We start from the raw sequence: 25,450 nt of genomic DNA, 5'->3' as shown, positions 1-25,450 counted from the left end.
CAGTTGCTTCTTGCGTCCGTGGGCTTTGCAGCCCATTCTCCCGGTTCCTCTTCCTCCGCTGGATCCTCCAGCTTCTTCCCCATTTTTTACAGCACAAAAATTGACCATTGACCAAATTGGCGTTTTTTTCAAGGTAAGAACGCACGTGTTGCTTCTGTTACCGGTGTATGCCGGAAGCCGCCATGTACTCCGGATGGCTTGAATTTCTTCCATTCGTTTTACTTAAGTTCTGTTTTGAGTTCATTAAATTTATAAAACTGACATTTCTTTATTTTTTCCTACGGCCCACAAAAATGTGCCAAATATATAATGTGGCCCTCAAGCTGAAAAGTTTGGAGGCCCCTGATATAAACCGCATCCAACATTGTGCCCAGCACCGATACCTGAGGCACTCCCGATAGTCACAAGGTTCCTGTCCAAAAAACAACCTTCCACCATCACCCTCTGCTTCCTTGCACAAAGCCAATTCTGTGCTAGACACAAAATGTTGGAGTAACTCAGCGGGGATGGGCAGCATCTCTGGATAGAAGGAATGGGTGACGTTCCTTCTCTCCAGTTGATGCTGCCTGACACATTGAGTTAATCCAGCATTCTGTGTCTATCTTCGGCGTAAACCTGCACCTGCAGTTCCTTCCTACTCTATCCAGTTGGCTGGTTTCCAATCTTTTCATTCCTCCCTCTCCCCCTCCAGACATCCTTGTATTTTATCCTCCCCACCCCCTCCAATAGCCTGGACAATGCTCTGCAAAGTGCTCAGAATGAACCTTGCATAATTGCTGACCTTCAAAAAGAACATACAGTGCTTGGATTGATAGCTGTATTCATGCTCAAAATAGAAAAATGTTGTAATCCATTAGATATGAACTTATCCAAGGGAAAAGGCTACTTTATAACCCATTGTCCATTCGGTCGCCTCATTCACTGAGTGAGTTCCACCCTCTGAGTGTGTTATTTAATTGAGGTTTCTTTAAATAAGGCAATGGCGTGAAATTGCAGCTAAAATCTTTATGCCAACCGCAGGATGCACACAACGTTACACTGGAGATGGATAATAATTAACAATTCTTTTCTTGTTTCTTTTGCCCACAGTTGAACAATATGTTGCTGTACTGTGTTCCAAAGTTCAGCTTGGTATTTACAAGATATTCTGTCCGAACAAAAATTGGTATTGAAGGCATGAAGGTTGGTCAAGTTGCTTTCCACTTTATACTTTGTTCATGACTTTGGCAAGTATGTGTTACAGTGCATTCACACCCAGCATTCACTGGACCGCCCATCTGCTTGCAGGGTTCACACAATATCATCACAACAGTGATTTTTCTTTCCACACACACTCCATGGACAATAAGCCTGAGAGCGAAGGGTGGTGGTTTTACTCAAAGGCTGTAGGAAGGAACTGCAGATGCTGGTTTACACCGAAGATAGACACAAAATGCTGAGCAACTCAGCGGGACAGGCAGCATCTCTGAAGAGAAGGAATGGGTGAAGTTTCGGGTCGAGACTCTTTGTCACACTAAGGGTGGTGGATGCATGGATCAAGCTGCCAGATGAGATAGTTCAGGCAGGAAGTATCGCAACATTCATGGAACAATTAGACAGGTACATGGATAGGACAAGTTTGAAGGGATATGGGCCAAACGCAGGCAGGTGGGACTAGTGTAGTTGGGAACATGTTGGCCGGTGTGGGCAAGTTGGGCCGAAAGGCCTGTTTCCACGCTGTAAGACTATGACTCTAGAACCATTTTACATTGGTTCCAACTGCTTAGTGTGCAGTAGTTAGTTTGCCCTAAACCATGGAGGTTTAATGGCCTTAAACTAGCCCCACAGAATCTTTACAGTGGCTGTACCAAGCTTCATCACACAGCCCTGCACCGTAGGAAGTCCCATCTGTGCCAGTTGGTTGCAAACAGCTCACTTCATTGTAAAGTTTATTCAAGTTCTGAGTAAACCAGAATGTGCCTGGCAGTCAGTTGACAATCTTCTAGTGGCAGTTAATGTTCGTCTTGACGTGTGCCCCTGGGCACCAGAGTACAGTAGAAATGTTGTGTAGAGCTGCTGCCTCACAGCACCAGAGACCAGAGTTCGATCCTGACCTCGGGTGCTGTCTGTGTGGAGTTTGCACGTTCTCCCTGTGACCACGTGGGATTTCTCCGAGTGCTCCGGTTTCCTCCCACTTCCCAAAGACGTGTGCGTCTGCAGGTTAATTTGCCTCTGTAAATTGCCCCTAGTGTGCAGGGAGTGGATGCAAAAGTGGGATAACATAGAACTAGTGTGAACGGGTGACCGATGGCCAGTGTGGACTCTGTGGGCCGAGTTCATGTTGACCATCTAAACCTAAAACTAAACCAGGATAAATCCATTGCACAGAAAGTAACATTTTTCAGCATTTGGTTGTGGATTGCTCCGTTCAGTTCAGTGCCTAAAGATTGAGCAGAACAATCACATTGAGGACTAGAGGTCATTGCCTCAGAATTAAAGGACGTTCTTTTAGGAAGGAAATGAGGAGGAATTTCTTTAGTCAGAGGGTGGTGAATCTGTGGAATTCTTTGCAACAGAAGGCTGTGGAAGCCAAGTCAAAGGATATTTTCAAGGCAGAGATAGATAGATTCCTGATTAGTATGGGTGTCAGAGGTTATAAGGAGAAGGCAGGAGAATGGGGTTAGGAGATAGATCAGCCACGATTGAATGGCCGAGTAGGCATGATGGACCGAATGGCTTGATTCTGCTCCTACCACTTATGACAATATGATCCAATTGTAGGAAAGACACAAAATGTTGGAGTAACTCAGCGGGTTAGGGGGAAACCCTGAATGACACGGACAGGTGATGTTTTGGGTTGGGACACTTCTTCAGAAGGGTTTCTATATCCAATTGTAGATTCTCCAAGCTGTGTTAAATTCTCCTTAAAAAGTGAACCGCAAATAACCAACATCTTCTTAATTAAGTCTCCCAAACCTATTTTATTTGTGCTTCTTGTTATTTAGGTCATTGAGACCCATAACAAAGACTATCCCAACACATTCCAGGTCTCTGGAAAAGAACGAACCCTGGAGCTGCAGGCCAGGTAAGATGAAACTTGCTCTCGTGATTATTCAGAGATATAAAACAATCCTCATTGACTTTATGTAGAAACAAAGGGCTGCAGATGTTGGTTTACACCAAAGATGGACGCAAAGTGCTGGAATAACTCAACGGGTCAGGCAGCATCTCTGGCGAAAAAGGAAGAGGTGACATTTCGGATCAGGACCCTTCTTCAGACTCAAGTTGAGTGTGAAGAAGAGTCCCAACCCGAAACATCATTGGACCTTTGGCTCCAGAGATGCTGCCTGATGTTGGGTTACTCCAGCATTTTGTGTCTATCTTATCCTCATTACATTGTTGGATTTTGGTGCATTGGAACTGCAAATAGGAATGAAAGCACTTGCCAAACGCTAATTATTCCACAGTTCAGACTGGGCAATAAATTGCACCTGGGGAGGTGAGAAGAAATGTTTTTTTCCCCTTTTTTTGTTATGATCAGGAACTTGCTGTCTGCAGCAGTAGTAGATGCACAGTTTGGGCTTTCAAAATGGAATTGGATATGCACTCGAGGAAAAGTAATTTGCAATACGACGGAGAAGGATCAAGGGAATGGGAATGATTAGATTCAGTTAGTGGAATAGTTGTTTTGCTGCCCCTTCCAACACGGCACGCTGAGCTCCTATTGTGAGATGAACGATCAGACAATCTCATTTTGTTATGTTCTTTGGCTGGTCCTTTTTAAGAGCTGTGATATCTTTTCATTGAGTTACACTTGTAACCAGCACCTCTGTCTAAACATCCTGAAGATAACCCCTCGATGTGACAGAGCATTGTAGATGGGTCTGATAAGGTTGAGCATGTGTTTTGAAGTATTGCATGAACTGTGAAACCATACTCGATACATAATGCAGCCCTTTCACCATCACTAATTCTTCTAATTGTCTCCAGTACACACCTTACTTATTTTTAAAAAGCTGGAGTGGCACAGTAGCACATCTGGTAGAGCTGCTGCCTCACAGCACTGGAGGCCTGGGTTCGATACTGACCTCGGCTGCTGTCTGTGTGGAGTTTGCACATTCTCCCTGTGACCTCATGGGTTTCCTCCAGATGTTCCGGTTTCCTCCCACATCCCAAAGACGTGCAGTTGTGCAGGTTAATTGGTCCCTGGAAAAATTCCAGCAGAAGATGCAAAAGTGGGATAAGATAGAACTCGGGAGATTGATGGTCGGTACGGACTCAATGGACCGAGTCCCAGCCGACCATCTAAAACTTAAACTAAACCAGCACAATCCATTGCACAGTACTTCTCTGAATTTTCCAGTCATTCAGTGGTCTAACCAAGAGGCTGAGGACATTTTGCCTCTGATACAGATTAACATTGAGGCATAATTGCAGTTGTGGGAGGAAGTAAACCAAACTTAACTTTATATTTCAATCTGCTTAATTGAGCTGGGAGTATGCGTTGTTTTAGTGTCTCAAATGGGAACATCCTCCATTTCACTTAAAAATGAGAAGCAGAATACGTTTCAAATAGGGTTTGAGAGATTTGTAATTTGATTGCTCTCATCTGAGTTTAAAAAAAATCAATGTAGTTCTGATCGCCCGTACATTGAATGTTTTATAAGTGCTTGCTTTTATTACGTATTGAAATGAATTGTTGCCATGTGAGTACTATACTTTTTATTTTCGGAGCAGCAAATTGAGGGTGATTGCTAGGAGAGTTAAATATATTCCATACAGATAAGGAAGCACATGGCTCATTAATTTTGCAGTTCATTGTTTTTGCTGAGATATCAAAGTCTAATGGGATAATTATATCTAATTTCTTACTGCTCAGCATCTCCCCTCCTTTGTTAAGGCAACTTGAAGTTTGTCTGATAAACTAGAACTGCAGGTTTTAATGTGTTAGAACCAGTGGAAATCCTGTGTATTTAGTTTCCTGTAACACTGAGATTGGTCTCCAATATTATTTTTTTAATTGGAGTGCCGCTAAACTTTTTCGTATTTTTCTCAGCAAAACAAGATTGCTTATCAAATCTAGATGGGTGGTGCAGTGGCACAGCTGTCGATTTTCTGCCTTACAGCGCCAGAGGCCTAGTTCGATCCTATCTACAGGTGCTGTCTGTACAGAGTTGTACGTTCTCCCTGTGACCACGTGGGTTTTCTCCGGGTGCTCCGGTTTCCCCCCACATTCTAAAGACGTACATGTTTGTAGGTTAATTGGCTTCGGTAAAAATTGTCCCTAGTGTGTAGGATAGAAGTAGTGAATGGGCAATCACTGGTTGGCATGGACTCGGTGGATCGAAGGGCCTGTTTCCACGCTGTATCTCAAAACTAAACTAAAAACCAAACCGAAGCTGGTAAAGCTGCTGCCTCGCAACACCAGAGACCCAGGTTCGACCCTGACCTTGGATGCAGTCTGTGTGGAGCTCGTACATTCTCCCTGTGACCTTGTGGGATGGGGGGGGGGGGGGGGGGGGGGGGGAGGGAGGGAGGGAGGGAGGGGGGGGGAGGGAGGGAGGGAGGGCGGGCATAGCGGAATTTGGAGAATTCAATTGAAAGAGAGGGGAACCGTTTCAATTTTGGATTGAAAACTTCCCCCTTCCCCTCCCTACCTTTCCCCTCTCCCTACCTTTCCCCTCCTCCATTCACTCGTCATCCCTCCCCCTCCCCACTCCAGGTTGTCCATTTTCCTTCCACTTCCCCGTTCTGTTCTGCCCACCATCCTTCTGGTTTGACATTTCACTCCCCACCTTTCTTTCTTATGTAATTTCCCTATTTGCACCCTTTTGTCTTCTCCACTTCTCACCTTCAGCCTCGGTTACCATCTCCACCCCTTTTCTCACTCATCAGATTCATCGGCCAGTCAATGTGTCGTTACCTGGATCCAGGCCATCAATCACTTGCCAATTCTTGCCCCCTTCCTTGCCCTCAATTCTTTCCACCAGCTACCTCCCCTCTACTCCATCAGCCAGAAGAAAGGGCCTGACTAGAAGCGTTGTCCATCCATTTTCAAACTGGAAAGGATGCAGAGAAGATTAACAAGGATGTTGCCAGGACTCGAGGGCCTGAGCCATAGGGAGATGTTGAACAGGCTAGGACTCTATTCCTTGGAGCGCAGGAGGATGAGGGGGTGAAAGGTGTACAAATTCATGAGATGATTAGATTGGGTAACCACACGGTCTTTTGTCCAGAGTAGGGGAATCAAGAACTAGAGGACATAGGTTTAAGGTCATAACAGGTATAACAGAGCTTTATTTGTCGTTCGGTACCGAAGTACCGAACGAAACTACATAGCAGTCATAGAAAAAAAAAGAACACAAGACACATAACCCCAACACAAACGTCCATCACAGTGACTCCAAACACCCCCTCACTGTGATGGAGGCAACAAAACTTCCACTCTCTTCCCCACGCCCACGGACAGACAGCTCGTCCCCGATCGACCCGCACAGTCCCCGCACCGGGCGCTGAAACGTCCCGCGGCCGAACCGGGCGATGAAAGGCCCGCGACCAAGCCTTGCGCAGCTAAGTCCCGTGGTCGAGCCGCACCGGGCGATGTCAAGTCCGCAGTCGAGCCGCACCAGCGATGAAAAGCCCCGCAGCCGAGCTGCACCGGGCGATGTTAAGCCCCGCAGCCGAGCTGCACCGGGCACTGTTACGTCCAGCGGCCAAGCCGCACCGGGATGTAAAGTCCAGCGGCCAAGCCGCACCGGGATGTAAAGTCCAGCGGCCAAGCCGCAGCGGGCGATGTTAGGCCCCGCAGCCGAGCCGCACCCCGCGCCGTGAGGAAGAGAAAAGTTCCCCCCCCCCCCCCCACACCCACCACCACCACCCCCTCCCACACATACACAACCAAAAAAATATATATATAAAAACCATCCCAACACCGACACACAACAAAAAAAAGACGGACAGACTGCTAGTCAGCCGCTGCCGTTAGGGGAAAGATTTAATAGGAACCTGAGGGGTAACTTTTTTACACAAAGTGTGGAGGGTGTATAGAATGAGCTGCCAGAGGAGGTAGTTGAGGCAGGTACTATAGCGATGTTAAAGAAGCATTTAGTGTAGGAAAATAACTGCAGATGCTGTTACAAATCGAAGGTATCACAAAATGCTGGAGTAACTCAGCAGGTCAGGCAGCATCTCTGGAGAGAAGGAATGTGTGACGTTTCTCAGTCGAGACCCTTCTTCAGACTGACTAGTGGGACTAGTGCAGATGGGGCATGTTTGGTCAGTTTGGGTAAGATGTACCGAAGGGCCTGTGTACACGCTGAATGACTTTATGATTCTATTTCCTTTCACAGATGCTGACATACCCGCTCAGTTCCTCCAGCAGTTAGTATTTTTTCTTCAGATACAATGATCAGCTAGCTCCACCTGCAGGTTTAAAACAGATTTATCCTTATGTCCAGAGCTCCTCAAACTAATTCGAGAGGAAGTGCAAATTGACTGGAGTACACATTTGCCTGTAGAACTACTGCAATAATAATTGAGACCAGGAGCTCTAACTTGCATTTTTAATCTTCTCCAACGTGGACTGCACAGATACATTTTATCATAAGTAGAAATAGAGAATGTTGGAGACACTCAGCAAATCGCAGTCGGGGCTGCACAGCTGGTCGAGCTGCTGCCTCGAAGCACCAGAAGCTCAGGTTCAATCCTAACCTCTGGTGCTTTCTGTGTGGAGTTGGCACGTTCTCCCTGTATTTATCCCTGGGTTTCTTCCGGATTCTACGGTTTCCTCCCATATCCCAAAGACGTGTGGGATTCTCGGTTAATTGGCCTCTGTAAAAATTGTCCCAAGTGTGTAGGGTGTGTTTGTGAAAGTGGGGTAACAGAACTAGTGTGAATGTGTGCTCAATGGTCGACATGCTTGGTGCGCTGAAGGGCCTGTTTCCATGCTGTATCTTTTAATCAATCAATCAAAAACCCACGAAGCATCTCTGGAAAGAGAATCAAAGTTAATTTTAAGTTGTGTAGCAAGGTACTGCGGATGCTGTTTAAACCGAGATAGACACAAAAAGCTGGAGTAACTCAGCGGGTCAGGCAGCATCTCTGGTGAAAAGGAATAGGTGACGTTTCGGGTCGAGACCCTTCTTCAGACTGTCATACACGAAAGGTCACAAAGTGCTGGAGTATCTCAGCGGGTCAGGCAGCATCTTTGGAGAGAGAGCGAGGTGTCTCGACCAGAAACGTCATCTATCCACGTTCTCCAGAAATGATCAATGGTCTTGACCCGAAACGTCACCTATTCCTTTTCTCCAGAGATGCTGTCTGACCCACTGAGTTACTCCAGCTTTTTGTGTCTATCTTGATTTTAAGATGACTCGATCTGCAGCATGGACCCATGGCAACTCTGGAATCACCTTATTAAATATTCCCTTTGTTCTATCCATCTTTTCCACCTATTCTGTAAGGTAAAACTAATTGCTCTCTTTTCCGGTGCAGTCAAAAGATCTTCACCCTGAAGCATTAACTGGGTTAATCATTCCCCAGATATTGCCCAATCTGCTGAGTGTTTCTGTTCTCGGTTTTACTTTCAGATTTTCAGCATCTACAGTTTGCAGTTTACATTTTAATTTCACTCTGCATCAGCTGTAGTTAGTTGGTGGCTTTGTATTTCTTTACTGATTCTGCTCAACTTGTGAGCCAACACTGTCTGACCTTTCATTTAGAAATTTCAGTATAATCTTTGTTGCGTTTTAACACAGATGTTACTTTTACTTTGTGTTAAGAGTACTTAATGCAATTTAACAATATTGTGTTAAATATTGTTTAATATTTTAACACTATTAAAATGTATTATTTTAACATTTTCATTACTGGATTAAAAAAAATAATTTTTTAATGTATTATTTTAATATTTTCATTACTGGGATCCGACACAAATTATTTTATTTCATGTTTTTATAAATATGAGCAAAACTAATTAAAGGGAGCGATATATTTTCAGAGGAAAATGGCATCTTTTATGAAAGATGCAGAACGCAAGTTTATGATGTTTTCTGTAGAATTTGAATTAAAGAGTGGATGAACGGGTAATTTTGCAAGAATGGATTGGGTGACGACTAAAATTAGCTTGTAATCGATACATTATATTAACAACATGTTCAAATATAAATTGTCTGCAACCCCTGTGACAGGAATTGGCACAAGACATGCAGGCAGATATTTGGAGCCGTACACAATGGCCACATTATCTGGGCAGACTTTTTGCCACTATATGAAAGGGAATGTGATCACAATGTTGTTACTTTCGACTCATTGACTCAGCAGTGAGCCTTCTGATCACGTTTTTGTTTTGTTTCAGCTCTGATCAGGACAAGGAAGAATGGATAAAGGTAAAGACAAAATGTATTGCTTTTTGATATCTTCCAACTTGACACTTTGATACTGGTCTGAAGCAAAGAATGATGCAAATCTTTCAAATGTACGTTTTAGCTACAAGTTCTAGGAGCAGAATTAGGCCGTCCACCCCCCAAATGGTGGGCAAGATGTCAACTATATAAAAACATAGAACTGTAGATGCTGAAGTTACTAAGTGCTGAAGTTACTCAACGGGTCAGGCAGCATCCCTAGAGAAAAAGACGTTTCTGAAGAAGGGTCCCACCTCAAAACGTTACCTGTCCTTTTTCTCCAGAGATGCAGCCTGATCCATTGAGTTACTCCAGCACTTTGTATCTGTCAAGTATATAGTATACTATATTATATATACTAATAAATACATATATAGTTAAGATATATATATATATATATATATATATAGTGAGTGTGTGCGCATGCATAATAAAATGCAAAGAAATATTGGCGTAACACTGATCATGGAATTATTATGCAATTACTTATATGTGCATCTATTTGTTCCACTGGTGAAAAGAATGAAGTATCTATTGAAAATTGTGTTAATGAGAAAGGAACCATACACTATTGTCCTGGGCAGTTTGTCCTACACTCATTCGAGGCAGGTGGTCTGCCTTATTGAACCACAAAGACATTCAGAAGCTGCAGTGTTTGACTTGCATATCTTGTATGTAATCTGCATGATACTATTCTCCTTGGGTTTGTTTCTTTATACAGGCTCTGAAATATACAATACACGACTTTAAACAGAAGAATGAAACTTTCAGATGTGCGATAGCTAAAGAAGGGGAGGACCATGGTCCTGCGGTTTCAGTGAGTTCCATGATGTTTTGTAAATACCCGGTCATCAATGTCATTTTGATTTCTGCAGTAAAGCTGATAAAATACTCAATGAGGAACACATTTAATGAAACTTCCTTTACCACTGGGGCTTCGTCCTCCTGACTCTGAGAATATTCTGATTCTTTATTAGTTAAGTGATATTTGAGATTTTTTAATAATAATACTGAATCTCAGTTTCCATGCTTTGCTATTTTAATGAGTTGTACAGTGAAGACTTTGTTTTGCACGATGAGAATGTAATTTGAAATGAGAACATTTTGTGAAGGAGATGTTTCACAGCGTTGGAAGTGCATGTTCGAGTGATTTATAAGTTCTAGGAATGGAATTAGGCCATTTGGCCCATCAACTCAGCCTGATCGTGGCTGATCTATCTTTCCCTCTCAACCCCATTCTCCTGCCTTCTGCCTATGACCCTTGATACTGGCACAGTGGCACAGCGGTAGAGCTACTGCCTTCAAGCGCCAGAGACCCGGGTTCGATTCAAATGTCTAAAAATGACAGGAGCAGAATTAGGCCATTCGGCCCATCGTCTACTCCAAAATTCAATCACAGCTGATACATCCTTCCCTCCTAACCCCATTCTCCTGCCTTCTCCCCATAACCCCTGGCATTAAATAGAATAGAGTTTTAGACTTTAGAGAAACAGCATGGAAACAGGCCCTTTGGCCCACCAAGTCCGCACCGACCAGCGATCCCTGTACACTGGCACTATCTTACACACTAGGGACAATTCACAATTTTTACCGAAGCCGATTAACCTGCAACCCTGTATGTCTTTAGAGTGTGGGAGGAAACTGGAGCACCTGGAGAAAACCCACGCGGTCTCGGGGAGAACAAACAATCTCTGTACAGACAGCACCCGTAGTCAGGATTGAACATGGGTCTCTGGCGCTGTGAGGCAGCAACTCTACCGCTGCGCCACCGTGCCGCTCCGGGTTTTCAGACGCACTCATTTTATAAGCAATATTTAGTTTATTAGCTGCAGAGCTGCCATGTTTCTTCATTAGTTCCAAGTGTTTTATTTTATTTCTTTAATGCTTAAAGACTGCAGAGCTGGGGATGAGGGCGCCGAGGTGGATTCGCGACAACGAGGTTACTTTGTGCATGAAATGTAAAGAGCCCTTCAACGCACTGACCCGGCGAAGGCACCACTGTCGAGCATGTGGATGTGTAAGTAGCAAACTCACGAGGAAGGGCCCTAACCCAAACCATCCTCTATCGTTTCCCTCCACAGATGCTGTCCGGCTCGCTGAGTTCCTCCAGCACTGTTCGATATACTAACATCCTTGCGTCTCCAGCAAACTTTAGTTATGTTTAAGGACTATTTAGGCATGTATATGGATAGGACAGGTTTAGAGAGATATGGGCCAAATGCAGGTAGGTGGGACTAGTGTTGATGGGACATGTTGGCCAGTGTGGGCAAGTTTGGCCAAAGGCCCCGTTTCCACGCTGTAAAATACTGTGACTCTATTTAGTTTAGAGATTTTAGTTTAGTTTATATGCAGCGCGGAAACAGGCCCTTCCCGAACAGCGATTCCCAGATACTAGCACTATCCTACACACGAGGGACAATTTTACAATATCACCAAAGCCATGTAACTTACAAACTTGTATGTCTTTGGAGGAAACCGGAGCACCTGGAGAAAACCTACACGGTCACAAGGAGAACGTCCAAACTCCGCACAGACTGCACCCGAGGACAGGATTGAACCCGGGTCTCGGGCGCTGTAAGGCAGCAATTCTGTGGTTGTGCCACCGTGCCATCTTCATTCAGTTTTCATACTATTTGCTAATATTGAATCTATTGATATCAGTGGTGTGTAGGAAGCTGAACTATTTCCTAAGGAAATGAAAATCCTTCATTATTCAACTGTTCATTATTAGAACCTTTCTGATCATGTAAATCGAATTTCACTGTACCTTAATTGGTACACGTGACAATAAAATACCTTTGAAGCTTTGATGATATGGTTTGGGGAAATATTATGGAAATATTTATTATAGGAAATATCTCAAAACTACATCATGGTTCATCCTCTGTGTTTCCCCATTGCTCTTCCCCATGTCCCCTACCCTGGAACAGACAGAGGAAGATTAACAAGACCAGAAGCAAAATCAAGGACGAGTCACACTCTGGCCACTCCCTTTTCTCCCCTCTCCCATTGGGCAAAATTTATAGAAGTGTGAAAACACACACCTTCAGATTCAGGGACAGTTTTTTCCTAGCTGTTATCAGGCAACTGAATCATCCTACCACAACCAGAGAGCAGTGCTGAACTACTATCTACCTCTTTAGTGACCTTCGGACAATCCTTATTTGGACTTTGCTGGTTTACCTTGCACTAAACGTTATTCCCTTATTATGTATCTATACACTGTAAATGGATCGACTGTAATCATGTATTGTCTTTCTGCTGACTGGTTAGCACGCACCAAAAAAGCTTTTCACTGTACCTCGGTACACATGACAATAAACTAAATTAAACTAATCTTCATGGAAGTTGTGAGCACTAGTCAGAGGCTGCAATGGGAAGACGATGATGTCAATAAAAGCTAAGGAAGAGATAAAGTGAAACTCAGTTTTAGGCCAATTAACCCATAGACCTGTAGAACACACGAAGATAAGCTTTAATAATTATGTTGCAAATAATACAATTAAAAATTAACATGCCTTCACCATGATGGTTGGTATTTGGAACGTGCATAAACCAAAGAAACAGTTCCATTCTTTTGCATCTTCCAAGGTGTCAAGGACATTCAAAGTACTTTAATGATAATTAAGTAATTTACTGAAATGCAATCCCGAATTTAGAGATAATGTTTTTAGTTTAGAGATGCAGAGTGGAATCAGGCCCTACAGCTCACCGAGTTCCCACTGATCACCCGGTCACACTAGTTCTATGATATCCCACTTTCTCATCCACTCCCTATAAACACTAAGGGCAATTTTACAAGGACCTACAAACCCGCACTTCTTTGGGATGTGGGGGGAAACCGGAGCACCCGGAGGAAGCCCACACGGTCACAGGGAGAAGGTGCAAACTCCACAAACAGATGACACCCGAGGTCAGGATTGAAGTTGGGTCCTTGGTGCGGTGAGGCAGCAGCTCTACCCGCTGTGCCACTGTGCCGCCCACTATGATCACATATGTTGATATGTCCACAAAGAGCGATGATTTAATGGCTCAGTGTTTTGTGATTTTGATTGATGGGGAATATGAGCCGGAGAACAGGCAATAAATTCCGTGCACTTTGAAACGGTGCCAAGGAATTTTGTAACATTCAGTCTGAGAACAGATGGGACCCGTATTAAGTGTTATCAGCAAAACAAGAGCTCTAATGGTAATGTTCTGCTCTGCTGCAAAACTGCGGCAGGAATGCTGGTCTGGATTATCTGCTTGGGTATCTGAGGCTGGTGGTATTTTCAGCTGAGTGTGACTAACTGAGGGATTTGTAAAATGCGTCACTTTTTTTCTGTAGGTTGTCTGTTGGAGGTGTTCTGATAATAAGGCAAACCTTGCCTACGACAGCAACAAGCCCAACAAAGTGTGTAAAGACTGTTACATCATCATAACAGGGCAAACGGACAGTGAAGAGAAAGATGATAAAAGAAAGAAAGGAATCCTGGAGGTATGAACCTTCCTTTGCCAAGTGTCCCGGGATGTGTAAGAAGGAATTGCAGATGCTGGTTTACACTGCAGATAGACATGCTGGAGTAACTCAGCGGGACAGGCAGCATCTCTGGAGAGAAGGAATGGGTGATCTTTCGGGTCGAGACCACCATTATACATTTCCTTGATCGTCATCTGCTTTGATCTGTTGTTTTCACACCTTGTCCTTCCATATCTCTAGACTCCCTCTCCCCTGACCCTCAGTCTGAAGAAGGGTCTCGACCAGAAACATCGCCCATTCCTTCTCTCCAGACATGCTGCCTATCCCGCTGAGTTACTCCAGCATTCTGTGTCTGTGTGTGTGTGTGTGTGGGTGTGTGTGTGTGCATGCATGTGCAAGTGTATTGTGGCCAAATACCTGATTGAAAATAGTCTGCCGCCTTGTGGACTACCAGGTCTGTAATCAGATATGGCAAATGTCACTTGTAATAAAGTACAATAGACCAAGTGATAATAAAGATTAATTGCAAAACGGCTGGTAATCATCCAGAGGTTTATACTCTGTGTGAATTGTCATTTTTTTGTGATGTGTGATCTGTACCTTTTTTGCTCTCATCAATTAAATTTGATTTTTATTAAACTCCCTCTTCACATTCTGCCTTTCAGATTGACGCTGCTGAAGTCTCAGAGAACTGTATCATCTGCAATTTTCTTCAATATCTGGAGAAACCGGCCAAGCCCTGGCAGAAAGTGTGGTGTGTGATTCCGAAGAATGAGGGATTGGTGCTGTACATGTATGGGGCACCCCAGGTACCAGCGTTCGTCCTTAACTAAAAGATCACTGGTTGCATGGGGATAGAGAAGAAAAACACGGGATTTATCATGGAAACCAGTAGATAACAAAGAGGGAGCAAATGTAGATGTATACAGACTGCCAGCTTGTTTTGGAGGTTTTAGTTTTTTAACTTTGGAGATACGGCATGTAAGCAGGCCCTTCAGCCCACCGAGTCTATGCCAACCATCGATCACCTGTTCACACCAATTCTGTGTTATACGACTTCTGCATCCACTCCCTACACACTGGGGGCAATTTACAGAGGGCCAGTTAACCTACAAATCCACATATCTTTGGGGATATGGGAGGAAACCGGAGCACCCGGAGGAAGCCCATACAGTTACAGGGAGAACATACATACTCCACAGACAGCACCTGAAGTTAGGATCGAGCTCCAGGTCTCTGGCTATTGCTGTGAGGCAGAATCTCTACTAGTTGTGCCACCGTGCACTTCTTAACACTGACCTTGAGGCTTCTTACGGCTAAAGCCTGTGAATAAGTCTCACTGTGCATAATTGTGTACCTACCCAGACATACAAGAACGGAGGTCCCTTGGGTGACAGGTGGCAGGGAAATGTTGAGGAAGGGTGTGCACAGGTGACTTTTATAGACAATAGGTGCAGGAGTAGGCCATTCGGCCCTTTGAGCCAGCACTACCACTCAATGTGATCATGGCTGATCATTCTCAATCAGTACCCCGTTCCTGCCTTCTCCCCATACCCTCTGACTCCGCTATCCTTAAGAGCTCTATCTAGCTCTCTCTTGAATGCATTCAGAGAATTGGCCTCCAATGCCTTCTGAGGCAGAGAATTCCACTTTTCTGCTTAGAAAGGCCACAAGTAGAATTAAACCAATGTATGGAAGATAAGTATTGACATACTACAGAGATTCTATCCATCCTGATTTTAAGGCAAACTTTATTCTAGGTGGGCAGATTCCTGCAAAAATATATACTTGGTGAGACAGGCAAGTGTTCAATGTTTGGTAATGGGACATTCCATTGCTTGCATTACCAGTTTCATTAAACACAATTATTTCCCAAAATGTAAATGTATGGATCAATTAAATTCTTAATTATTCAGTAGTTAAGTATGATTGTGTTTGATTAGCGTTTGATGGCACTGGACCTGTACTCACTGGAGTTTAGAAGGATGATGGGGGACTTCATTCAAAGTTACCGAAGAGTGAAAGGCCTGGGTAGAGTGGATGTGGAGAGGATGTTTCCACTAGTGTTAGAGTCTAGGACCAGAGATAAAAGGATGTACCTTTAGAAAGGAGACGAGGAAGAATTTCTTTCGTCAGAGGGTGGTGAATGTGTGAAATTCATTGCCACAGATTGGGCATTTTTAAAGTGGAGATTGTCAGATTTTTGATTAATCAGAGATTATGGGGATAAGGCAGGAGAATGGGGTTGAGAGGGGGACAGATAGACCAGCCATGATTGAATGGCAGAGCAGACTAGATGGGCTGAATGGCCTAATGACTTATGAACTTACTTCTTGAAACTACTTTTCAAGAAAGTTATTTTGTTTTGCTGTTTTATCCTCAGGACGTGAAGGCACTCGCCACCATCCCTCTCCTCGGCTACACGATAGAAGATAATCCACGGGGCGTAGACAGCTTGCACGTGTTCAGGCTTAAACAGTCGAGGTTCATCCACACTTTTGCCGCGGACTCTGACGATCACAAGCAACAGTGGCTGAAAATAATCAGCATGGCTGCCAAGGGGGAAACGCCCACTGACAATGATGATTTCAGTAGCGATGAAGCCTCCACCTCTTGAATGAGCGTTGACTCAAGCTGCCCAGCGGCTGACACTGAGAATCCAAAGCCACCTTAAGGATGATTTCTAAAGCATGTGTGGTATCTCGTGTGGGAAAAACTTTCTAAAACTTCTTCAAATGAAATGTCTACGTTGACTATTTCTCGTCCTTTCACTCCTGTCTAATCCTACAAACAGAGAGAGCATTGATTAGTCACTTCTGTTACTATTCACACCAAAACTCTTTAAGTGACCAAGCTGTTGATAACAACAATCCAGCACGAACTTATAACATTTAAGAAAACACTGGACAATTAAATAAGCTCTAAATTATGGTGATGTTATATCTTCTACGTATTTGGCTGCTCGGTTGGAGCAGTAAATTTAAATTGGTGTACATGATGCATCTACAGAATGTCAATTAATGAACTGTGAAGAACTGTGGTCCTTAGCTCAGACATTTTTCTGTGAAGTTTCAGTAGAAATGAACACCTAAGGGTTTGGTTTTGTGAGACCACTAGTTTCTGTATTTGAAAACCAATTTATCTAATGTCCTTGTGCTTTAAGCAGCGGCAAAGAATTGATGTTATATTATTGTATTTATTAAAGCTGAGGTATCCTTCTCATGCCTCACCTGTGTAGCAGGTGTGGGTTAGCTTGGGATGCCCAAAGGTTTATGTGCACATGAAGCAGTTAATTATTAAAAATTAACCCGCTTCCTCAATGAGTCATAATTCCCGGCAACCATGAAACCAGGAGGTTTTGCTGCACTACAAAATGATAGGAATCCACATTGTCAAAAGAGAGCAGAATAACCTTTGGAATTTCAGGGTGGCGAATCTGTGGAATTCTTTGCCACAGAAGGCTGTGGAGGCCGCCAGTGGATATTTTTAAGGCAGAGATAGATAGATTCTTGATTAGTACAGGTGTCAGAGGTTATGGGGAGAAGGCAGGAGAATGGGGTTAGGAGAGATAGATCAGCCATGATTGAATAGTGGAGTAGACTTGATGGGCCGAATGGCTCAATTCTACTCCTATTCCTTATGACTTTAATCTGGTAACTCTCAAGAAGGGATTTCGACCAGGTGACTTCCCTGCCTGCCGTTGAGCCGATGGTCGACCTGAGAGGGAATTCACAATCAAAAACAAGGCAGAAACAACCCAATCCATATAATTGTGTTCAGCAAAGCTACAGCCCTGGTCCCACATTTGAAATGTTTTTGTATGTGTCTGGATATTCAGGGTTCTATTCTCTTGAACATGCAACAAAATGGAAACCAAACAAGATACAACTGTTAGTCTTTTAAAAGTAGTGCTTGTCACCATTTCCATGTAAATGTAAATGCATTTTCTAACAAAAAAATAGATGGAGTTTATGGAACTGTGAGAGAGCAAGTTGCTCTTTAAAATTATCTCCTTGAGGAAAAAAAGTTATTTGATGCTATTACAGAAGATTATTGTGCAAAAGTAAGTTATGCTTGTTGTCCAGAGTGTTGTCCAAACAAGGATATGATGTGCTAGAATTAATTTACAAAGAAAAAGTTTATAATTGAGGTAAAAAAAAATTGCCACACTTACTAAAAGGTAAAAATCTGTTCCCCAATTCATATGTAACAGAAATGCTTTTTGAATATTTTTTTCCTGTTGATAACATTTCTTTATAAACATCATTAACGGTGATAGATAAAATTCTGAAGTAACTCAGCGGGTCAGGCAGCATCGCTGGAAAAAAGGAATAGATGACGTTTCGGGTCTCAACCGGAACCTATTCCTCTCCAGAGATGCTGCCTGACCAACTGAGTTTGGTTTAGTTTAGAGATGCAGCGCGAAAACAGGCCCTTTGGCCCACTGAGTCCGCAACGACCAGCGATCCCCACACATTAACACTATCCTACACACACTAGGGACAATTTACATTTATACCAAGCCAATTAACCTACAAACCTGTACGTCTTTGGAGTGTGGGAGGAAATCGAAGATATCGGAGAAAACCCAGGCTGGTCACAGGGAGCATGTACAAACTCCTTATGGACAGTACTGAATCCGGGTCTCTGACGCTGTAAGAGTCTCTGGATAGAAGGAATGGGTGACGTTGAGTCGAGACCCTTCTTCAGAGATTCAATCCAGAGATGCTGCCTGTCCTGCTGAGTTACTCCAGCATTTTGTGTCTATCTTTGGTGTAAATCAGCATCTGCAGTTCCTTCCTTCACACTTAATGTTACCTTAATCCAGAAAAAAGAGAAATTTGTCATGTCTTTTCACTCTCATCCCAAATCTCAAACAGCACTTGCTTTCAGAGAATGGTGGAGATGCATCTTAAAATCACCTCAGCTGCACAGAACCTGTCCACGGGTCTTTTCAATGCACAACCCATCATCAGCTGGGACAACACTGGAGCAAGTTTAGAATGGGTCAAGGGAGGTTTAAAAAAAGTTCTTTAATGCATTTTCTAAAAAAAAAACCATGAGTTTATGTACATTTTGTGAGGGCGGAAGTTACTCCTTAAAATTGCCTCCTTTATGAAAAAGATTATTCAATGCTATCACAGAAAATCATCAAGCAGAAGTACGCTTGTTGTCCATACAGTATTAAATCCTAGGAAAATGCACTCTATGAGTTTTAAACACTCTGTTAAACGTATTTACAGGTTACTCTAGGGTGCATTTTCTTTACCACTTACGCTAACTCCACCCTTCAGTGAGAATTTCAGAGAGTGAACGTCTGTCACTTTACCTTGTACTTTACCCGTTCTGTGAATGAGTGCTCTAAATGAGTGCAGTTGTGGTCTCCCAATTTGAAGAAGGACGTCCTTGCTATTGAGGCAGTGCAGCGTAGGTTCATGAGGTTAATCCGTGGGATGGCGGGACTGTCATATGAGGAAAGATTGGAAAGACTGAGCTTGTATTCACTGGAGCTTCGAAGGATGAGAGGGGATCTTATCGAAACGTATTAAATTACAAAAGGACTGGTCAGGCTAAATGCAGGAAAAATGTTCCCGATGTTGAGGGAGTTCAGAACCAGGAGCCACAGTCTAAGAATAAAGGGGATGCCATTTAAAATTGAGGCGAGAAGAAACGTTTTCACCCAGAGAGTTGTGAATTTGTGGAATTCTCTGCCACAGAAGACAGTGGAGGCCAATTCACTGGACAAATTTAAAAGAGAGTTAGATGGAACTCTGGGGGCTAGTGGAATCAAGGGATATGGGGAGAAGGCAGGCACAGGTTACTGATTGTGGACGATCAGCCATGATCGCAATGAATGGCGGTGCTGGCTCGAAGGGACAAATGGCCTCTTCCTGCACCTATTTTCTATGTTTCTAAATCTTGAGTTCCTATTTGGTACACATTGCAGAAGATGCCTGCGAATTGCGGCTGTGCTCTCCACATTGGAAGACCTGTTTTTATACGTTTTTAATATTGTTCTGCGTTCACTGTAGTCACCCAGTCTGAAACTCGCTTACCTGTATCAGCCCTTCGACATGTTAGCATACACTGACTGTACCACTGGTATCATAATTCCTAGTATAGTTTAAATCAAATGTGATTGCAGTGTTTTATTTTAAATTTTGATTGGCAGGCATTAGAATTCATGTATATACAGTTTTTGTTGGTAAGTCTCCAATCAGTAAAGTATTAAAATGGAATCAATGGCAGTATTATATATAATAAGAATTATTTTCAAGTTTTCAAATCCTCTCTTTACGAACGTTAAGGTTTCAAAGAACAGTGCAGCCCAAGAATAGGCCATTTGGCCCACAATGTCTGTGCTGAATAAAATGCCAAGACCATCACTCATCGACCTGCACATTGGACCTGTTCTAGCCAAATCTCCTGATCCCTAGGTTGGTATCACCAGTCAGTATGAGATTTGTTTCCGTGTGCTTCTGTTTTTAAAAGACATGCCTCAGACTGTGCCAGTGATGGTCAACATACCTAAGAAACTCATTGAGTTTGAGGAATGATTTATCCAGGTGCTTTATCTCAATATTTGGAAACTGATGCCTTTACCACTTGGATTAATGGGCCAGCAAAGATTTTGAGGCAACCTCAACAATAATTAATTGTTGTACACAAGTTGCATTCTTTGAAGAAAATATACAACCTCAGTAAGGACACCACTGCCAGAAATGGAATCCATTAGTGCCTATTGATCAAGCACAAAATGCCCTGAGTGTGTTGGATGCGAAAGTGGGATAATATAAGTCTAGTGCACGAGCGATCAATGGTCGGCGTGGACTTGGTGGGCCGATGGTCCTGTTTCTATGCTGTATCTCGAAACTAAACTAAATATCTTAATGCATCTGAAAAGTAGCATTTTGAGTGGTGGAGCATTATTTGACACTTGCTTCTCCCAACAACATTATCAGACGAAGGAAGCTCTGTTCTTCGTGAAACTCTGTTGTTGTTCTCCAAATGTTTTTTTTAATTTAATCAGCTGCTTGGAATAAGTTTCCTGAGCTATTCATTCAGTACCTGATTATGAAATGCAATGGATTAGAATGTATATAGAAGTTGATGTTTAATTAAAAATGGTTATGCCACAGTCTTCAAAGATGTATTGATGGTAACACATTGCTATTTCCTCCGGTATTCCCATGAGGTACAGTGTAATTTTCACACATTCCACGACACCTTCAATGGACTGTAGTGGGTTTTAAAAAAAGATTTTCATTAATTTTCATGTAAACAACTAATTAGAGCATATTAACAGTTTGCGCTTTTGTTTTCTTTGATTCCTTGCCCTTTGAATCTAGTAAACCAGACGATAATGTATTGAGCAGTGCCTGTTTAAATTGGCTTAGATTCTTTCACCCTGGTTCCAAATGGAAAAATACAGCCCTGGGAAGCGAGCAAAAAAACTCCACAATAAATTTGGCAACTTATGTCCTGTCAGTAAGCAACGAAAAGTATGGTTTACTGTGTCTTTTAACCTTAGCCGTTGTAGCTTGTTCCAACACTTCCTTTAATTGTATGAGAGGAATAAAAATACAAGTAACCTACAAACTCACACATCTTTGGGATGTGGGAGGAAACCGGAACACGCAGAGGAAACAAATGCGGTCACAGAAAACATGCAAACTCCACACAGACCGCACCCACGGCCATGAATGAAACTGGGTTTCTGGCGCTGTGAAGCAGTAGCTCTACCAACTGTGTCCCTGTACTGCCCCAATTAAAACCTATTTTTATTTTTAAATTGTGATTGGACTAGATTTTCAAGCCGATGCCATAGACCTGAACCTGTTCTGTGTGGAAACAGGCCCCTTAGTCCACCTTGCCTATTTCATCCAAGTTGACATATTGGCCCAGTCCTATACACCTGCTTTTAGCCCAAGCCTTCCAAAACTTTCCTATCCATATATCACAGGTACTGACCTACCAACCATCAATTAAATCTATGGGAGGCACTGCCTTAAAAAGGCAGCCAACATCATCAAAGACCCACACCACCCTGGCCACGCTTTCATTTCACTCCTACCTTCGGGAAGAAGGGATAGGAGTCGGAAAGCCTCCGGGATCTGCTTCTTCCCAACAGCCATAAGGCTCTTGAACTCTTGAATACATTTTTAAAAAACTGAACTGTCTTGGTTGCATGAAAGACTTTGGACTGTTTTGGACTCATATTACAGTGTAGTTTATGGATAGAGTGCAGAAACAGGCCTTTTGGCCCACAGTGTCCACGCTGACCAGCGATCACCTGTACACACTAGTTCTATGTTATCCCACTTTCTCACGTGTGCCCTACACACTAGGGGCATTTGCAGAGGCCAATTAACCAGAAAACCCATGTCTTTGAGATGTGGGAGGAAATCTGAGCACCCGGAGGAAACCCACGTGGTCACAGTAATAAGGTGCAAACTCCACACAGATCGCGCACGAGGTCAGGATCGAAACTGGGTCTGGCACTATGAGCCGGCAGCTCCACCAGCTGTGCCACTCTGCAGCCTTTTTTTTGCTGTTTATTATGTTATCTTGTGTTGTGTTTACAGCCTCTCTTATGCTGTTGCAAGTAAGAATTTCATTGTTCCTTTGTCGGTATATATAGCAATTATAGACTCTTGATTTTGGATTTATCCAAATGTCTTTTAGAAGTCATAATTGTATAGCTTCTATACAGATTTTCTATTGAAACCCACCAAATAATGAAAGGCCTAAAGAGAGTGGATATGGAGAGAATTTTTCCAGTAGTGGGGGAATCTCGTGAACCTATGTTGCACTGCCTCAATAGCAAAGATGTCTTTCCTCAAATTAGGAGACCAAAACTGCACACAATACTCCAGATGTGGTCTCACCAGGGCCCTGTACAACAGCAGAAGAACCTCTTTACTCCTATACTCCAATCCTCTCGTTATGAAGGCAAACATGCCATTAGCTTTCTTCACTGCCTGCTTTATCTGTATGTTTACTTTCAGTGACTGGTATACAAGGACACCCAGATCTCGTTGCACTTCCCTTTTTCCTAATCTGACACCATTGAGATAATATAAGAAAATAACTGCAAATGCTGGTACAAATCGAAGGTATTTATTCACAAAGTGCTGGAGTAACTCAGCAGGTCGGGCAGCATCTCGGGAGAGAAGGAATGGGTGACGTTTCGGGTCGAGACCCTTCTTCAGACTCATTGAGATAATAATCTGCCTCCTTGTTTCTGCCACCAAAGTGGATAACCTCACATTTACCTACATTTTACTGCATTTGTCATGCATCTGCCCACTCACTCAACCTGCCCAAGTCACCCTGCAACCTCCGAGCATCCTCTTCACAGTTCACACTGCCACCCACCTTTGCGTCATCTGCAAATTTGCTACTTCTAATTCCTTCATCCAAATCATTAATATATATTGTAAATAGTTGCATCCCCAGCACCGAGCCTTGCGGCACTCCACTCGCCACTGCCTGCCATTCTGAAAAGGACCCGTTTATTCCTACTCTTTGCTTCCTGTCCGCCAACCAATTCTCTATCCATGTCAATACCCTACCCCCAATACCATGTGCTCTAATTTTGCCCACTAATCTCCTGTGTGGGACCTTATCAAAGGCTTTCTGAAAGTCCAGATACACTACATCCACTGGCTCTCCATCCATTTTACTTGTCTCATCCTCAAAAAATTCCAAAAGATTAGTCAAGCAGGATTTCCTCTTCATAAATCCATGCTGATTTGGACCTATCTTTTTACTGCTATCCAAATGCGCTGTTGTTACTACTTTAATAATTGACTCCAGCATCTTCCCCACCACTGATGTCAGGCGAACTAGTCTATAATTCCGTTTTCTCTCTCGCTCCTTTCTTGAAAAGTGGGATAACAATGGGATCACCAATGCGTCCACTATTTCTAGAGCCACCTCCTTGAGTACCCTGGGATGCAAACCATCAGGCCCTGAGGATTTATCAGCCTTCAGTCCCATCAGTCTACCCAATACTATTTCTCGCCTAATGCAAATTTCTTTCAGTTCCTCTGTCTCCCTAGATCCTCTGTCCTCTCGTACATCTGGGAGATTAGACAATAGACAATAGGTGCAGGAGTAGGCCATTCGGCCCTTCGAGCCAGCACCGCCATTCAATGTTTTCATGGCTGATCATTCACAATCAGTACCCCGTTCCTGCCTTCTCCCCATACTCCCTGACTCTGATTGTTTGTGTCTTCGTTAGTGAAGACAGAACCAAATTACCTGTTCAATTCTTCTGCCATTTCCTTGTTCCCCATAATAATTTCACCTGCTTCTGCCTTCAAGGGACGCACAGTTATCTTTACTAATCTTTTTCTCTTAACATACCTAAAGAAGCTTTTATATTCTTTATATTCTTGGCCAGCTAACCCTCGTACTTTATCTTTTCGTACTTCATGCTGGCTCGAAGGGCCGAATGGCCTATTCCTGCACCTATTGTCTGTTGTCTATTGTCCTTTGAAAGTTTCTCAATCCTCTGGCTTCCTTCTACTATTTGTTATGTTATACATCTTTTCTTTTAGTTTTATTCCATCCCTAACTTCCCTTTTCAGCCACGGTTGCCTCTTACTCCCCTTAGAATGTTTCTCCCTCTTTTGAATGAAATGATCCTGCATCTTCTGGATCATGCCCAGAAATTCCTGCCATTGCTGTTCCACCGGATCCTTTTCCAGTCGACCTTGGCCAGCTCTTCTCTCATGCCTTCATAGTGCCCTTTGTTCAACTGCTACACTGACACTTCAGATTTAACCTTCTCCCTCTCAAATTACAGATTAAAACTTATCATATTATGGTCACTAACTCCAAGTGGTTCCTTTACCTTGAGTTCCCTTATTAAATTTGGTTCATTGGACAACACTAAATCCAGAAATGCCTTCTCTCTGGTAGGCTCCAGTACAAGCTGCTCTGAGAATCCATCTTGGGGGCACTCTGCAAACTCCCTTTCTTGGGGTCCAGAACCAACCTGATTATCCCAGTCTACCCACATATTGAAATCTCCCATAACCACAGTCTGAAGTAGGGTCTCGACCCGAGATGCAACGTGACCTGGTTGCCATGGTGCACCAGTCATTGAAAGCAAGCGTGCAGGTGCAGCAGGCAGTGAAGAAAGCGAATGGTATGTTAGCATTCATAGCAAGAGGATTTGAGTATAGGGACAGGGAGGTTCTGCTGCAGTTGTACAGGGCCTTGGTGAGACTGCACCTGGAGTATTGTGTACAGTTTTGGTCTCCTAATCTGAGGAAAGACATTCTAGCCTTAGAGGGAGTACAGAGAAGGTTCACCAGATTGATCCCTGGGATGGCAGGACTTTCATATGAAGAAAGACTGGATAGACTGGGCTTATACTCGCTGGAATTTAGAAGACTGAGGGGGGATCTTATTGAAACATATAAAATTCTTAAGGGGTTGGAGAGGCTAGATGCGGGAAGATTGTTCCCGATGTTGGGGAAGTCCAGAACCAGGGGTCACAGCTTAAGGATAAGGGGGAAGTCTTTTAGGCCCGAGATGAGAAAATATTTCTTCACACAGAGAGTGGTGAGTCTGTGGAATTCTCTGCCGCAGAAGGTAG

The 25,450-nt window shown here is 43.3% G+C and overlaps 1 protein-coding gene across 3 annotated transcripts in view; it reads left to right on the top strand.

Annotated features, from left to right (window-relative positions):
• The window catches only part of LOC144603531 (FYVE, RhoGEF and PH domain-containing protein 4-like), a 123,444-nt gene extending 102,470 nt beyond the window's left edge, over positions 1–20,974 (top strand). For all 3 annotated transcript variants that reach the window (XM_078416855.1, XM_078416856.1, XM_078416857.1), the window contains exons 11-18: positions 1,090–1,182; positions 2,985–3,064; positions 9,335–9,365; positions 10,102–10,197; positions 11,272–11,397; positions 13,708–13,857; positions 14,505–14,648; positions 16,223–20,974. In XM_078416855.1, the coding sequence (XP_078272981.1) occupies positions 1,090–1,182; positions 2,985–3,064; positions 9,335–9,365; positions 10,102–10,197; positions 11,272–11,397; positions 13,708–13,857; positions 14,505–14,648; positions 16,223–16,456 (954 nt within the window). In that variant the 3' untranslated portion in view covers positions 16,457–20,974. The remainder of the gene's footprint in view (positions 1–1,089; positions 1,183–2,984; positions 3,065–9,334; positions 9,366–10,101; positions 10,198–11,271; positions 11,398–13,707; positions 13,858–14,504; positions 14,649–16,222) is intronic.
• Positions 20,975–25,450: the final 4,476 nt, after the last annotated feature.

Source organism: Rhinoraja longicauda, chromosome 20 (genome assembly GCF_053455715.1).
Source record: "Rhinoraja longicauda isolate Sanriku21f chromosome 20, sRhiLon1.1, whole genome shotgun sequence".
Lineage (NCBI taxonomy): Eukaryota > Metazoa > Chordata > Chondrichthyes > Rajiformes > Arhynchobatidae > Rhinoraja > Rhinoraja longicauda.
Note: the sequence above shows the minus strand (reverse complement) of the source record. Positions and strands in the feature narration are given on the sequence as shown.